Source organism: Neomonachus schauinslandi, chromosome 3, assembly GCF_002201575.2.
Source record: "Neomonachus schauinslandi chromosome 3, ASM220157v2, whole genome shotgun sequence".
NCBI classification, from domain to species: domain Eukaryota; kingdom Metazoa; phylum Chordata; class Mammalia; order Carnivora; family Phocidae; genus Neomonachus; species Neomonachus schauinslandi.
The window spans coordinates 136,857,158-136,873,799 of record NC_058405.1 but is presented as its reverse complement, the minus strand read 5'-3'; the positions used below and the strand labels follow the sequence as shown (position 1 = coordinate 136,873,799).

The 16,642-nt window shown below is 36.5% G+C and overlaps 1 protein-coding gene across 3 annotated transcripts in view; it reads left to right on the top strand.

Annotated features, from left to right (window-relative positions):
- Positions 1–3,534, top strand: part of LNPK (lunapark, ER junction formation factor) — a 78,530-nt gene extending 74,996 nt beyond the window's left edge. For all 3 annotated transcript variants that reach the window (XM_044913336.1, XM_021703366.1, XM_021703365.2), the window contains one exon: positions 2,503–3,534. In XM_044913336.1, the coding sequence (XP_044769271.1) occupies positions 2,503–2,738 (236 nt within the window). In that variant the 3' untranslated portion in view covers positions 2,739–3,534. The remainder of the gene's footprint in view (positions 1–2,502) is intronic.
- Positions 3,535–16,642: the final 13,108 nt, after the last annotated feature.

Below are 16,642 nucleotides of genomic sequence, written 5' to 3'. Positions count from 1 at the left end.
TGGGGGTAGAAAAGTAGTCATTAATAAGCTTTTTCATTATTTCAAGCCCTACCCATCATTTCATCAGTTTTTAGTCTTCTGTATATTCTTTGAAATACAATAAAGTATTGACAAGCAAACTTTGGTATGATGTCATTTTCTAATTATGATAGCCTATGGTATTTCTTAGAATTCATCTTTATACATTTAAAAATTTAAGTATTATAGTACTTCTTTTTGTATTATTTGTATTATTTGTCAATTAAATTTGTATTAAATTTAATTGGATTTGAGCAATGATGTGTCTGTTTCTGAAAATAGTTACATCGCAGAGCTTTAGTGTGATAAATTATGAACTTGAGTACTTCTCCTGTTTTTTTTTTTTTTAAAGATTTTATTTATTTATTTGACAGAGAGAGCGCGCGAGAGAGGGAACACAAGCAGGGGGAGTGGGAGAAGGAGAAGCAGGCTTCCTGCGAAGCAGGGAGCCCGATGCGGGGCTCGATCCCAGGACCCTGGGATCATGACCTGAGCCGAAGGCAGACGCTTAACGACTGAGCCACCCAGGCGCCCGAGTACTTCTCCTGTTTAAGTTCAGTACTGAGGCAGTTGGTCAGACAGAATATGACTAATTATCTGAGCCTCTATTCACCTAAACACATTTATTGGGGAATTCAGTCCCAGATTCTGAGCTTCTTGTCTTTTCATTTAGTGTGGCTTTGTTGGTTTGTTTCAGAAGGCTTTCCAAAATATAACAAATTGTAAAGTTCTTGGCAAGTAAGTATTGCTCAATGGCCAGAGAGTTGTGGAAAACCGTGACTCTTAAAATTCTACCCTGCATAAATTCTGGGAGGGTAGAATTACAAATGGTTGGCGACTCCTGAACTTTGCACTGAAGAACTTGCTTGCCCTTGTGGCAGAAATGATCTGTACATATCCAGAGAGTTTCATTTGCACTTTCTGCTTTTCCTTTGTGCACTGGAACATTCAAATAACAAAACTTGAATGACCTACTGCTTTTCTACCATGATTTTTGTAAGATTCCAAGTGGTACTTCAATGCCATTTTCAGTTCTTTTTAAGATAAAAATAGCGTTTTCGTGACAATTGACACAAGTAGGATTTGTGAACATTCCTCACTACTTTTTGTGATCATATGAATTTTTATATAGTAAGACCTCATTAAATTGGATGTCCCTAACTGGAATTTTGGCCTTTCATTTTATATATGAAAGAGCGAAGGAGGTTGTAATTAATTCTGTAAACTAGAGTCTAAGATATCTGTTTAAAGTAATAATTACCTTTTAGTATTTTTAAAGTCTTGGCATGAGTGTGTGGAGATTTAGATAATTTGTATTTATTAAAACTGATCATGGTAAAAGCATGAATTTGTAAGACCTCCACTTCCATGTGTGCATATAGCACATAATTTCTTTGCAAATCTATTAATTAATTTTATTTATTTAGCAAGACTCTGACCTATACTGTAAAGGAACTAAATGTGAACTTTTTACTAATGTAGATTGGCTTTTCCTTCTGATTTTTTGAATTATAATAACATCTGTAGTATATCATAAGGGATCTTCCATAAGCATAGTAAAATCTGCTTATTTGTTTGGCTGATGTGGTTTAACCATATTTCTCCTAGGAAGGATGTTTGTTACTATTTATTATAAAAACAAAAGCTAGATTTTTATTTTTGACTTGGAAATTAGGAGGCTCAAAGCTTTCTGCTTCTGACATTCCCTTCCTCATTTCATTCTTTAAACTTTAAAAAATTAAAGGGACTTTACTGAATAAAATTATTATTATTAAGGGATTTGAACTTAATGAAACTCAAAAGAGAATTTAAAGGGAGTAAATTTTTAGATAGGAACCAAGACCCTCACTTAGCTTCCACTATGGAGACAGGGACAAAAGACCCTTCCCTTTCTCTTCCTTGTATTCTAGGTATGTAGCATATTCTGACCAGAGATTTAAATCCTGAGAACTTGTCTTGTAGAGGGATGGGGGAGACTTGTCATGCCTTTGGAAAAGGTGGATCCAGACCATCCCAGTGTTTGGATAATAGAGAGGTAAATCAGTGTGGGAAACAGCACGACCTGCACATGCACGCACACACACACAGGGACACCTTTATTGTTTACAGAGTTGTCTGTGTGCAAGGGAGACTGCTCCTTCAGAAAACGTAATCTGGGAGTTGTTTGCCGGGCTGTTGGGACTTCGTTTGAAATATTTGGACATTTAACTTACAAATGCATCTTTAGGAAGGTTCCTAAATATTATGAAAGTTCCTAAATTTTAGGCAAATATAGGGCTTTAGACAAAAGTGTATTTATAGGTTTGTTTTCCCCAAATTGTTTTTTTTCTTCATTCATACCAATTCTTGTATGTAATAGGGAATTAAGTACATATTTTAAAAGATTTTAAGGGTAATGTTAGACCATTCTCCTGTTATTTTTTGTTTATCTTAACAGTTTTAACTTTGGCTATTCCTAAAGTCTTGACTCTTTTATCTTTTCAGAATCTGTAGAAGAACAAGATGTTCTTGATAGCAGTACAGAGCAGACAGATGAGAAAATATCAGATACAGAGCAGACAAACCAAGGGACTGAAAAAGTATCTGGCACAGAGGAACCAGAGGAGAAACAAGAGGCCGTGAATGAGGACGCCTCAATGAATGAAGCCAAATCGCCAGTCCCCAGAGCTGATTCTATTCCTAATCCTGAACTCAGTGGAGAATCTTTGGTGGCCATGTAGTAAATGCTTCCATGTGCCTTCAACTGGATATTTGTAGTCTTGTTGATGTCAGTTATTGCTTTCTAGGTGGTGCTTTTTTTTTCCCCCCCTAAGGATATGCTTGATATCATTTGAATTTAGATTGCTTGGCTATTTGAATATGTCAAAGTTGTAGCTCCTGAGTGTTAAATTAAAGGCAAGTGATAGCAGTAAAGTAAGAACCTTTGGAATGTATAAAGACCCACGCTGTTTAGCCAGCTTTTAGATGTTTTCTTCTACTCTAAAAGTAAACAAAATAGCATTCTTGTTTTCTCTATGTGTGACCTGTAAATAATACCATTTTGACATAGGAAGAACTTTGGTTGTGAGTAAGTTCTAATGGTGTTCATTTTAAGGAATGAAACTCAATTAAGATTTTTAATCATTCATCATCAAAAATGGATAGAATTTTAATTCTTGAGATATTTGCAGGGGGCAAGTCTATTTAGGCATTTACATTAAGTGGTAAGAAAGTTGTAACTGTAACTATTTAGGCATTGGTACGAATTCTCAGTAAGAATGCAATTGAACAGTCAAGTGCAGTGTTTCTTTTTTGATGTTTCTTATTTTGCAGCTGGGCCAAAGGCACATGATGTATATAATTAGCTTATGTTTACATATTAACACATAGGAAGTATCTCTGCACTTGACTGTACTTGAATTCTGAACATTATTTATACTTGTAAAATAATGGTGATATATAAGTGAATTTTGTGCTCTTGCATGTATTTTGTTAAGGAAAATAAAGGTGATCTGGCAGCGGTTTCTTTTTGTTAAATATCTAGACTTCTTCAGACAGTGTCTTGGTGGATGACTTGGCCACCTGAAAACTCTTAGTAGGAGGAGCTCACAGTTCAATTAATCTATAGACTCTTCTGAGAGCAAGTTATGATGCTTTGGTTCAGACTAATTGCTTTTCAAATTCAGAGAAATCGTGACATTTAGAGGTTCTAATCAGAGGTTAGGGTTTTCTGATTCAGGAAAACCTGAAGCCATTTGTAATTTTTAATTTTGAGAGACAAATAAGTTTTGAGAATAGGCAGTTAGTTACTAGTAGTAGTTCACTGGATTTAATGTATGTATTAAGGATTAACTGGGAAAAAATTTCACCCAGAATAGTGATTCTTGGACCTTAATCCAGCGTGGTTATCTTTTTTTACCTTCCTTTTATCTTTCTTCTCCATTATTAAGGAAATTGAAATCAAAGAGAGGCATATATAGGAATGGTATATATAGTGAATATTTCTCAGTTAAACTAAATACATAGTTTATTAAAAATTTAATAAAATAACATTTGTTATTTAAAAATTCATCTTTATGATTTATATCTTATATCTGATAGGTATTTTAATGAATCCAATCTGTTAATAGTCTGAGGCATAATGGTATAGGGACCAGAGTTTTAGATCACAAAACTGGGTTTAAATTCTAGTTCTGCAATCTTGGGCAAGTCACCCAACCTCTCTGAGACAGTTTTTTTCAACTGTAAAATGGGAAGTACAATACCTACTTTTTGGGGTATAGGGATGATTAAAAATAATTTATATGCCAAACTCACTGCCTGATAATTAATAATTAAGCAAATGGCAACATTTTATATTATTGATATCCTTGTGAAATACGGAAGAGGTGTAAATTCTCCCTCTTACAAATAAGGAAATGAAAAAAATAATATGAACATATAATTTAGCTGCTCAGAATCAAGCCAGAGTTTTCTGCATCAACTTTTCTCTGTCATATACATGTATATAAATAAATACATAGATGAAAGAAATAGGAACCTGAAACTATGGAATATAATCTCTGAATATAATATTTTTGGGGGAAGGTGGATCTCAGGTTTTGTACATTACTGGCCCATAAACATTTTAGTAACATCATGCTGAGTCTTCTTGTTTGTTTATTTATTTATTTATATTTTTTTGGAGTGGGTGGAAAGGCAGAGGAAGAGAGAGGATCTCAAGCAGATTCCCTGCTGAGCACGGAGCCTGATGTGGGGCTCAGTCTCACCACCCTGAGATCATGATCTGAGTCGAAATCAGGAATCGGATACTTAACTGACTGAGCCACCCAGGTGCCCCGAGTCTTCTTGTTTTAAAACATTCAAATTCTGATGTACATTGCTTGAAAACGAGGAGTACTTCAGAGAAATATAATTGAATGATAGAATCAAGCAAATATTATGAGAAACATCTTTGAAAGAAAAATGGAAGCAGGTTAAAAGGGGATTAGTAAGATGAATGCAAGAGGTAACATGCTGTAATTGTATAGTACCCTTTAAAATGGAAAAGGTTATCCTGATATTGTAATAAATAGTTCATGGTTTTAAAGAGTGGTAAAATGTTCTATTTCTGATTATTAGGACTGGTGTAAGTGAGGAAAAACAACCTACTAAGTGCTATTAGCTAGAGTGATCTTAACTTCCCTACTTAGAAATGCTCAACAGATATTTTCCAAACTCTTCTCCCTGTGTCCTGAGCGTCATCAGGACGCTCCAAACACGGTCTGGTTTCTTTGTCTCCATCCCTCCTCCAGCGTTATGCTGTAGCCTCCAGGGCTCTCCCAGTTCTGTGACCATGCTAAACCCAGTCCTGCATTAAGTCTCAGCTTAAAAGTTCTCAGAGAGGGGTGCTCTTAAATTCCCTATCTAATACACTCTGTCATGTCACTTTCTCTCTACTAATGGTCCTTATCACAATTTTTAGTATTTTATTTGTTTACCAGTTTACTGTCTATCTTCACAACATACAGTCTGTGTGTGCAAGGCTCTTTTATGTCTTATTTACCTGTATCTGTGGGTCTAGCACAGTGCTTGACACATACTTTTTATGTAAATGAATAATTTAGTTGCTAAATCCAGTGAAAACTCTTAGTCCTTAACTTATTTCACTGCTTGGCAGAAGTGACATTGTTGAGCACTCCTTTTGGTTTGAAACACTTTTTTTTTTTCCTTTGGCTTTGGTGCTCTCACACTCTGGTACTTTCCTCTCAGTGTCCTTTGCAGGCTTCTCTTCCCTTGCCCATCCATTCAGTACAGGTATTCCAATAGCTTCTACCCAGTGCCAGCATTTCTTCACTCTGCATATTCTCTCTCTGGAGGATCTCATCAACCCCATGGATTTAATTAACACCCGTCTCTCTGATTCTCTAATCTCCAGCCTTGATCTGTTTGTTTCACTTTGGACAGATATAATCGCCTGCCTTCTAAATGTCTTTCACAATCAGTATATTAAAAAATGAACACTGTTTTCTCCTTCAAACCTACAAAACTTAAAAATATTATGTCTTTGAACTACAGTGCCCCCTCAGCCCCTTTCCCCTTTTTCCTACATCTTCGCTCTCAATTTCTGTCTTCAAAACATCTTCCAGTTAGTTTTTCATTTCTCCATCCCATTAACATTAATAACGATAATAAACATTTGCATTTACTCTGTGCCAGGCAACACGCTGTCATATGTGCCTTATTTGTTCTTTGGCATACCCTGTGAGGATTTTTACTTCTGGATTATAGATGAGAAAACTGAGCGGTAGAGAGAGTAAGCAGTTTGGTCAGTGGAAAATCTGGGATTTGAATGCAGACAAATAACTTTAGAAGTTTGCTCTTAATTACTGCCCTACTGCCTTCTCATTCAGGCATCCAGTATCTCCACACTGTCTCTTCACTGGTTTCTGTCTCCAGTCTTGCCCACTTGCTATCTATTTTGTGCACTATGTCCTGAATGAGTTTTCAAAATTGGAAAAGGAATCCTGCTACACCATTGCTTAAACCCTTCAATGATTCCTCATTATTCTTGGGACGAGGTCCAAACTGACTGATAGGACCTACAGAGCCTGTATAATTTTGCTTCTAGTTTACCTCTGGCATTTCTGACCACAACTATTGCCACCATGCCCGCCCCACTTTAATGTAGCTATCTTAATGTTTTCTGTGGTTTGTATATGCCAAGTTTTTTCTAATCCCCCAGCTTCCTCTTCCTCTGCCTGGGATATCCTCCCACTCACAAAGACACAGGGACACACAATAAATAGTTGCCAAATTGCATTGAAATAGTAGTAGTTAGAACCAAAATTTGGAAATGTTGCTAGTTGTTGTTAACCTATGCCTTTTATTCCTGAAATTCCTCTTTTTCATTTCATTTTATGTATGACCGTATACAGTATTGTTATGGAGAACATGATTGAGTCAGGAGAGTTATAGCTTTGTGTGTGTGTGTGTGAGAGAGAAAAAGGGTGAAAGAGAGAGATACTCTAATTATATAATGATTTTCATTAAGTATTGTATGCTGAATGTCAGAAAAGCTGAATGACTTACACAGGTCATAGGGATAGCTAGCATCTGAACCACGCCAAAACTCAGATCTCAACTCTTAATGTAGGATGCTTTATATTGAACCCCCAATTTTACACTGCCAATCAATATTGGTGTTGGAGTTTGATTACTTTAAAAATGTGACATGTTTTCTTATTTTTTTTCTAATATTACTTGGCAAGATTACAATACTACTTGTTGGATTGTGTGCGAATTAGTCAAAGGGCCGAAGAACAGGGATAGTTGACGCAATTATGAATAGCTATTTTGAAACAATCATGGAGAACGGAGCTGCTTTAGAAAATCAGAAGAAAGTAATGTAAGTTATTATACAGTATAACCAATTCATTGTAAAAAAATTGCAGAAGAGTTTTACATATAGTTTATGGACTCCCAAAGAGCTATTATAAATAATTCAAGTACTTATGTAAAGATGAATCAAGATAAAGATCGTGAATTGATGATCTGCTAAATCTTAGTTTGTAATTTGACTTGTTTCAAAGTTATTGAAGTTCTAAATGTATTAACTCCACCTAGCAAATAAATGTATTCAGGCTCTGAATTTAGACCCAAAAAAATTATAAATAAAGCAAAGTACATTTATTAGAATATAAACTTAAAAATACAGAATAGAAACCTCATTAAATTGTATCAGTCCATAAACTATTAATTTGTCTCAACCTAATTTCTTTCCTTCTCAGAAACAAATGTGTATTTTCTACTTCAATACTATTTAAAAATGTCTTTTTAAAAATTGTTGCATTTATTCGATAGTGGATGTCCCCCCCCCAAGTGCCCTTTGGTTTGCCTTTGTGTGAAATTTAGATTCCATTTACTTTTCCATTCTTTCTCCTCCAGAGGTCCTATTATGTGGCTTAATTTGTACTACTTGTGGACTTTAGAAGAAAACACTATCCACTTATATAGCTCTATATTATTTGATGTTCTTTTACAACCTAGATTTTCTCTAGTTTTTTTTTTTTCTAATATTTATACCTTCCTTTTTCTTTGGCAGCAAAAATGGTAGAAGTTGGAAGCACTCAGAGAAGATTAAAAAGTGTTCTCAAAAATCTCCTTCATAAATTAGTTTTTTAAAGTTCTTATTCCAGGATTATATGAGAACAGGCCAGATTTTCAGCTGCCAAAACTTTTACCAGATCCCTGGCATTTGGTTTAGGAAAACTGGGGAAAATCATTTATTTTTGTGAAAATAAGTATTTTTATCTTAGTCTGATTTTGAAGGGTGAAGAAAGTAGGGAATTAAATGAACATTTTTGGAATATCTGCTCCTGGTGAGGCACTGTGCTTTAGATACTTTCACATGCATTGACTTCCAACCATGTGAGGAGGTGGAATCCTATCAGGCAGGAATTAAGTTAATTCCCCAAGACCACTTGGTTTATGGATGTTGTAAATGGAATCAGAACCTAGGATCTTTAAGTCCCTGTCTGTTTCTCCTCTTTTGGTAGCTGGAAGAATAGACTAATGCTCTTTTGGATGTCTCATATTTTTGTGATAATTCCAGGTGTTGCTTCAGGGCAGTCTTCTCAGCTGAATGCTTGTCAGAGTCTCTACTCAACCAAATTAATAGTTTATGGACTGATACAATTTAATGAGGTTTCTATTCTGTATTTTTAAATTTTTATTCTTATGTTTATATTCTAATAAATGTACTTTGCTTTATTTAAATTTTCATAAATTCTTTCATAATTTATCTCCTACACTTGACAATGAACTCCTTAAAGGCAGGGCCATGTCTGTTTTTACTTATCAATATATTCCTAGTGTCTGGCATGTAGAAGACACAATAAATTAGCTGTTGAATAGATAGTTATGTGCACACACACACACCCAGAATGGAAAATACTGTTGTAGTCTTAGTGCAGATTTTGTAGTGTGAGCAATTGTGTAAATCTCAAATTTGAATTGCTGAGTAGGAAGAGGGCCAGATAATTTGATCCTCACAATTTAGGCAAACTCCAATGGACTCCTTTGTCTTTTTTTTTTTTAATCCATCATCCATATTGCTGTAGGAGCTTTCTAAAACACAAGCTGGAGGGAAGGGGGCAGGGGGGATGGGGTAACTGGGTGATGGGCATTAGGAGCGCTCTTGATGGAATGCATGAGCACTGGGAGTTATATGCAACTGATGAATCACTAAACTCTACCTCTGAAACTAATAACACACTATATGTTAATTGATTTAAATAAAAAGAGAAAACACAAGTTTAAAAAAATATTCTAAGGCTCATTTGTATATGGCTGACTCCTTAGGTGGCTTATAAGGATCCCCTTTTCTAGCTTTCTCTTCTGCTACTCTCCCTTATGTTCTGACCACAGAGAAGTATTTGGTGCTTCTGAGAGATGCCCTGCACTGAGCTTATGTGGTGCTATTCTTGTTAAAATCTCATTTCTTTAAGACCCAGCTTTATCTATAATCTTCTGAGTGACATCTTCCTTAGCTTTCCCAAGCAGTTATTTGCTTTTTTGTTCTCATTGTACTTTATACATTATATGTAACTTGTAGTCTCCTGACCTCTTGTAACCGTCTGCCTCCCTCATTTGGTTGTGAACACTGAAGACAGGCTGTGTTTCTCAATTTTTATTTTCTCACTCTTGCTCTCCTCAAACAAAACAACACAAAGCTAAAACCTGGTATGGTACGGTGCCCGCTACATGTATGTTTAGAGAGTGGATTTGTATAAATAATAGACCTGACTTGGTCCCCTAGTGGTTCCTGTGCTACCGCTCTCTGAAACACACACCTGTAAGTGAAATAATTATGGCTCGAACCTGAGGAGGACTAGCTCAAGATTTGAGCACATGGAAACCGACAGCACACGGAGGGTGGGGAGGACTCGTTTATTTTTGTATTCCTAGTGCCCAACATAGATGCTCAATAATTAGATGAACTGAACTGGACATGACCTAAGGGCCGATGTACTAGGTGGGATTACAGTGCGGAAGCTCTTCTCTCCCTCACGTGAATCCATTATTTGGGCAAGGTTTCTAAATTGTATATAAAATAATTTGGTTTCATAAACTCCCATTCTTGATGATCTCTACATTCCCCACCCTCTGATCTCATATTTTACTCACCCATAGAATGGGATGTTTTAAAATATTTTTGTTTTTCTGTATATTTTTATTATTTTATATCTGACCCATTTAATGTTATATCTGATGTTAATGTAGGAATTTTCTGGATTAAGCAGGTGCTTTTTTGACATTGCATCTGGTGGAGCCTAGATACACACACACATGAAACAGAATTTAGGAATATTTTCTCTTTTAGTATATAGGCCATTGGAATTCAGACCTTAAAGTTGAGTACTTGCCTCAAAAAATATTAAAAGGTATTGTATATTGTACATGGCAGGTGTAATTAAAACCTGCACTAATACATATTTTATGAGTTATAGTCAGCTAAGTTTTTTTTTTTCTAAAAATGAAATGAGTGTTTTGTGCCTTATTGTCTATAGCAAGAATGCTAAATGCTTTGCCTACCTGTCAAGAGCTGACACATTAAATTACAGTGGTTTGCTTTTTAAAAAATATTTTTTCCTAGGAACCAACAGGAATCAAGTTTTGGAATGAACTTGTATTTTTGATTATGAGTGTTCACACAGCCAAATAATACATGAATTTTTCAAATAGGATGTTGTGAATTTTATAAGCTGACTACAGACTGAAATAAAATTGATATGCTTGAAACATGTTTTGGGTGGATGTTGTGGATTCTTTTCAGCACATTTTTTTTCTTTTGGTTTTTGAAGACCTGGATTCTTTTTGTGTGTTTGTATGATCTTTCTTCTTTTCAACAGGCAATCTCCTGTAGTTGCGCTTGATGAAATTAAATAGTATTTTATTTATTTAAAGACAGCCACAATTATCACTGAGGAGTGGGCATTTTCTCTTTCCTGCTGTCCTCCACCTCTCTCCACCCTTCCAATCACACCCCCAACCACCAAAGGAGAGAGCAACAGGTTTTAGTAGATTCGGATACAAGCAATTTATCCGCCCAGCAAATAATTGTAAGCAATAGTTTGAAGCAACTGTGAATGTCCAGCATTCCTTTTAGGGCAGGATGTCACAAAACTACTAAATTGTGTGTTGGGACAGGAGTGCCATGTATTTGGAGTTGGAAGAGAGAAGTGGAGAGGAGATATCTTAATAAAGAAGCTGAATTCAGGGCTGCTGTGTTCCAGATGAGTAACAAGAGGTATGGCAGTCAACACTCACGTTTTTAACAGTGCCTCCAATACACATGTAAACAATTTGTGCATTATAGGTTTTATTGTCTCTAAAGAGTGATTTATGTCTTTATTTCTGCATTATCTACGTCCACAAGGTACTGCCCTCTGTCAGAGGGCCTGTGCTCTCTAATTTTTTAGACCTTTGTCTTCATTAGTACAGCAATTTTAGCTTGTGATCATTGTACTAGACCTCATTGATAAACTAAGACAGTATGAGATTCATAGTGCTGACATCTAACCTTGCCACTGGCTTCTTGAACCCTCTGCTTCCGAAACATGGGTTCATTTAAAAAAAAAAACAAAAACAAACCCAAGGTAGACCTCCATCTATTTTTCATACACATTGTGGGCAGTTTAAAGGTTGGTCAGAATCAAATACTGTGCTTTCAGATTTGATAATGTATGAGTACAGAAGGATGACCTTTGATACATAGTCATACATCAACATGACATGAGCAGTAAATGCTGCAATTACCTTTACTACATTGAAATGGGGCTTTAGTTTTCATCCTTAGAGCAATTATTGCAAAAGCAAAAAAATGCATTTGAGTTCTTATTATGAATTTTGTAAAATTAAGTCTCTTTAGAAATAGTCCTAATTTATGTCCTTATTTTCAGCATGGGTTTGGTTTATATATGATGCAGTAGTTCACTACCAGAAGATGTTAATTGCTGACCTGATCATTTTAGGCAGACTGTGGTAAAGCTATTTTGTGTTTTATGAGTAGGTTATTTTTCAAAAAGATTAAATGCTGTTTCTTTACAAAATAGTTTTACCACGTGTGTTTTCAAATCTACTAAAGTCTGCTCCCAGTGGTCATCTGAAGGAATATTTAGTGATGACAGGGACCTTTATGTTGTGGCAACACACAGCTGTATATGGCTCCGGCCACTCTTCATGGGATTGGTGTCCCAGTGTGCTAATGTATACGTCCGTTTCTCCTTCCGTGAGTGCCTTCTACGTGCCAGGCACAGGAGATGCCGTCCCTATTCTCAGGGAGTTCCCAGTCTAGCAGACGTGTTTAGGCTAATAGTTCAGTTCTGTCTTGAGAAGTCCCAAGATGGGAAAGCAGTACGTTGACCCAGTAAGTGCTACATGAAATGTATGCTGGACTTACAAAGGCAGGAGACCAGGTTTATGTTCGGATTCCACCACTTTCCAGGAGTATGACTTTGGGGAAGTTACATAACCTCTCTGAACCTTAGTTTCCTTGGCTATAGAAAAATAATATCTAGTGCATAGAGCTGCTGAGAAAAGTAGGGAACAGGGAAGTCTAGGCCAAGTGTGGCCCAGAACAGAAACTTCCTTTTCTACTTCCCATCCTTCTTGCATCACCCCCTACACTTCTCCATCAGCCAGTTTACTATTTCTCTATACGTTTGGTTTTTTTTCTGGCGTAGAGCTCGATAACAGGGTCCACGGGCCTCCAGAAATTGCCTACACCATTTGGTATGGGTGCACACACAATTTTCCAGGGAGAGAATACCTAGCCCTTATCTCATTTTCAAAGTTGGACCATGAGTCAATAGAGCAGGCATGCAGTAGCTCTCTTCTAGAACAGCGAACTAATCAAAGAGATTACTTAACATTACCGTGATATTTGGATTAATGATGTAAAAAAATCAATTGAATCTCAAGTACCTTTTCTCTGGGCATTAAAGAATCATTCAAATAATCCCCATGGCCAGAAGCTATATGCCAGGTACAAAACAGCAATGCTGTACCAGGGGCAAAATGAGTGTAAAAATAGAACTCTAGGGGGTAGGTCTTGCATGATTTTAGATTGCTGATAGCTTTATCAGTGATCACGTTTAGACATGAGAACTGCTTAAAACTTGTCAGTGAAGCTGAATTTTGAAAATAAGATGGGGGTGTTGTAAGGGATCACAAGGTATCTTACTGGATTTTGATATTATAAATATTATAGTTCTACCCCTCCAATTGTTCTTTAATTGCCCCTGCCCCCCTGAACCTCCTGCTTGTGCAGTGGTGTCATAAAGTTAGGGTTTTTCCCCCAACACCTGCTTATTTTTTTCTCTCTTTTGTTTTTAAATGTTTTTTAAAAGACTTATTTATTGGGGCACCTGGGTGGCTCAGATGGTTAAGCCTCTGCCTTTGGCTCGGGTCATGATCCCAGGGTCCTGGGACCGAGCCCCACGTCAGACTCCCTCTCCTTCTACTGCTCCCCCTGCTTGTGCTCTCTTGCTCTCTCTGTCAAATAAATAAATAAAATCTTAAAAAAATACATTTATTTATTTTAGAGAGAGAGAGAGTGTGTGGGGGGGTGGGGAGAGGCAGAAGGCAAAAGTCTTAAGCAGACTCTGTGCTCAGCACAGAGCCCCAGAGCCCCAGGCCGACTCTATCCCACAACCCTGAGATCATGACTTGAGCCGAAACCAAGAGTCAGCCGCTCAACCGACTGCACCCCCCAGGTGCCCCTCTTGGTTTTTAATATAAGAAATCTAAAGCACAGTGGTAAATTTAAAAAACTGTTCACCACATTCTATCGTTGTAATGCATTAACTGTTGTTCTTCCTTAGGTTCCCTTTTAGTCTTTAGTCCTTTTTGCTTATATGCTTTATAAATTGGTATGTGTACGGTTGTATTCTTACACCAAACTGAGTGAGGTGCTCTATGTGGCTTCCCATTTGCCTCTTGTAATTTCCTTCACCTGGGCTGTTGTCACACTTGTGAGTCAATTACCGTCCATTCTGAAGCACCTGAAGGCATGGACATCTGATAACTGAGAAGAAGCTTGAACCCTCACTTTTTACAGACCACACAGCAGCTATCAAGCGATGAGTTCTTTCCGCTTGTACTCAGGCAAGCACGGACTGAGGGCCTGGATGCCTGGCCCTGCTCCTTCCCCTAATATCTCCTGTTCCATCTCTCCTTCAGAATTAGAGTTCGAGTTTGTGCATTTGCTTTGTAGGTCTAAACATACTGCATTGTAAAATGAGGTTCATCACAGAATTATTTTTGATAGTGAAAAAAATAGGTAATCAATATGCTCAGGATGGGGGAGTGTTAAATGCACTTAAATACTTTTGAAGTATTTTTAATAACGTGAGAAAATGTTCATAATTTAATAATGAGAGAATAGTGGATATCAGTTTGCACAGTATTGTAGTCTGATATTGTACGCAAGGATATATAAATGTAAAGAGACTGGAAAGAAAGAAAACAAATTTTAATTATGTTTGGGTTATAATATATGGCTTACTTTTTTTTTCACCTTCTTTCCCTGTATTTTCCAAATTAAATGTAAAGAATGTATTACTTTCAGCATTTCTAATTTTTCAAGTAAAAAATTTTTTTAAAAATCTAGAATAATGATCTACAACAAAGCACTGTGTTACAGAAAGATGTTTAAATTTAAGTTGATAATTCACTTATTCCCAAATGCAGAACATTTTCATATGTGCAAAGTCATGGGAAAGAGTTGATTTCAGTTTAACTTCAAAAGGAAGAGAAAAAAATGAGTTTTTTGAGCAGTAAAAAAATATAGAACTTGGTTACCTTGGAATAAAGGAGAGAAATGAATGTTTTATGAATGATACAGACTTATAAATGAGGAAGGAATCTGAGAAGCTCAAATAATTTTCTTTTTCTTCTAGCAGCTTAAATAAAATATGCTCAGCTTGTAGAGTGGTATGAAACCCCCCCACATTTACATATTTCCTCCACCTAATTTTATGTGCACACATAGAGACCTACACAGCTCATTAATTCCTTTAATTAAGAGGAATGAATCAAAGGTTTTGTCTTCTAATAAGTAGTCACTTTGTTGTATGCAACATGGCACCGTAATCTTTGATCTTCCCTTAAAACACTTCTTTGGAAATCTTGTAACTATCGAGACTGCTTTATGGATATTCAAATAATTTCCTAAATCTAGGTTCTGATAAACATTTAGAAATAATCACAACGCAGTAAATAGTAATGCATCCTAGTACAGTTTGGTCTACAATTGCCTTGTGATAGCAATTATAGTCAAATCTGATTATAGCACCCCAAATTGAGAATTTGTGATAATTTGTGGTAGGGATAAGAATGAATTTCATGATTTAGAAGATTAAATAGGTAAATTTATAGTATACGTAAGATTTTGTATTTGAAATGTCTAATTATGTATAGCAGTGAACCTGGAGGACACTTTGATATGCTGGTTTCCTACTTGGGAAATCATAATTGACTGGATGCTTAATATACACCCAAGCTGCTATGAGACGTCTTACATACACAGTGTCATTTAATCCTTAGAAGGATTCTTTGAACTAGTTTTCATCTCCATGCTAAAGATAAGCAAACTAAAATGCAAAGCAATTGAGTAATTCACCTAAGGTCACAGAGTTAGCAAGTGGCAAAGGCAGGCTTTGAAGCTAGGTTTATCCATATTTGATTCACTGTATCACACCCTCTCCTATCTTATCCATTTGTTAAAGTTGGCTTTTTACCAGCCACACTTTCTTTACCTTATATACTTTATTTATTTATTTATTTTTAATTTTATTTTATTATGTTATGTTAGTCACCGTACGTTACACCATTAGTTTTTGATGTAGTGTTCCATGATTCATTGTTTGCATATAACACCCAGTGCTCCATTCAGTACGTGCCCTCCTTAATACCCATCACCGGGCTAACCCATCCCCCCACCCCCCTCCCCTCTAAAACCCTCAGTTTGTTTCTCAGAGTCCATAGTCTCTCATGGTTTGTCTCCCCCTCTGATTTCCCCCCCTTCATTTTTCCCTTCCTATTATCTTCTTTTTTTTAACATATAATGTATTATTTGTTTCAGAGGTACAGGTCTGTGATTCATCAGTGCTCACCATAGCACATACCCTCCCCAATGTCCATCACCCAGCCACCCCATCCCTCCCACCCCCCACCACTCCAGGAACCCTCAGTTTGTTTCCTGAGATTAAGAGTCTCTTATGGTTTGTCTCCCTCTCTGGTTTCATCTTGTTTCCTTTTTCCTTCCCTTCCCCTATGATCCTCTGTCTTGTTTATCAAATTCCTCATATCACTGAGATCATATGATACTTGTCTTTCTCTGATTGACTTATTTCGCTTAGCATAATACCCTCTAGTTCCCTCCATGTTGTTGCAAATGGCAAAATTTCGTGTTTTTTTGATGGCTGCATAATATTCCATTGTGTATATATACCACATCTTCTTTATCCATTCATCTGTTGATGGACATCTGTTTCCATCAGATGGCTATTGTGGACATTGCTGCTATAAACATTGGGGTGCAGGTGTCCCTTCAGATCACTACATTTGTATCTTTGGGGTAAATACCCAGTAGTGCAATTGC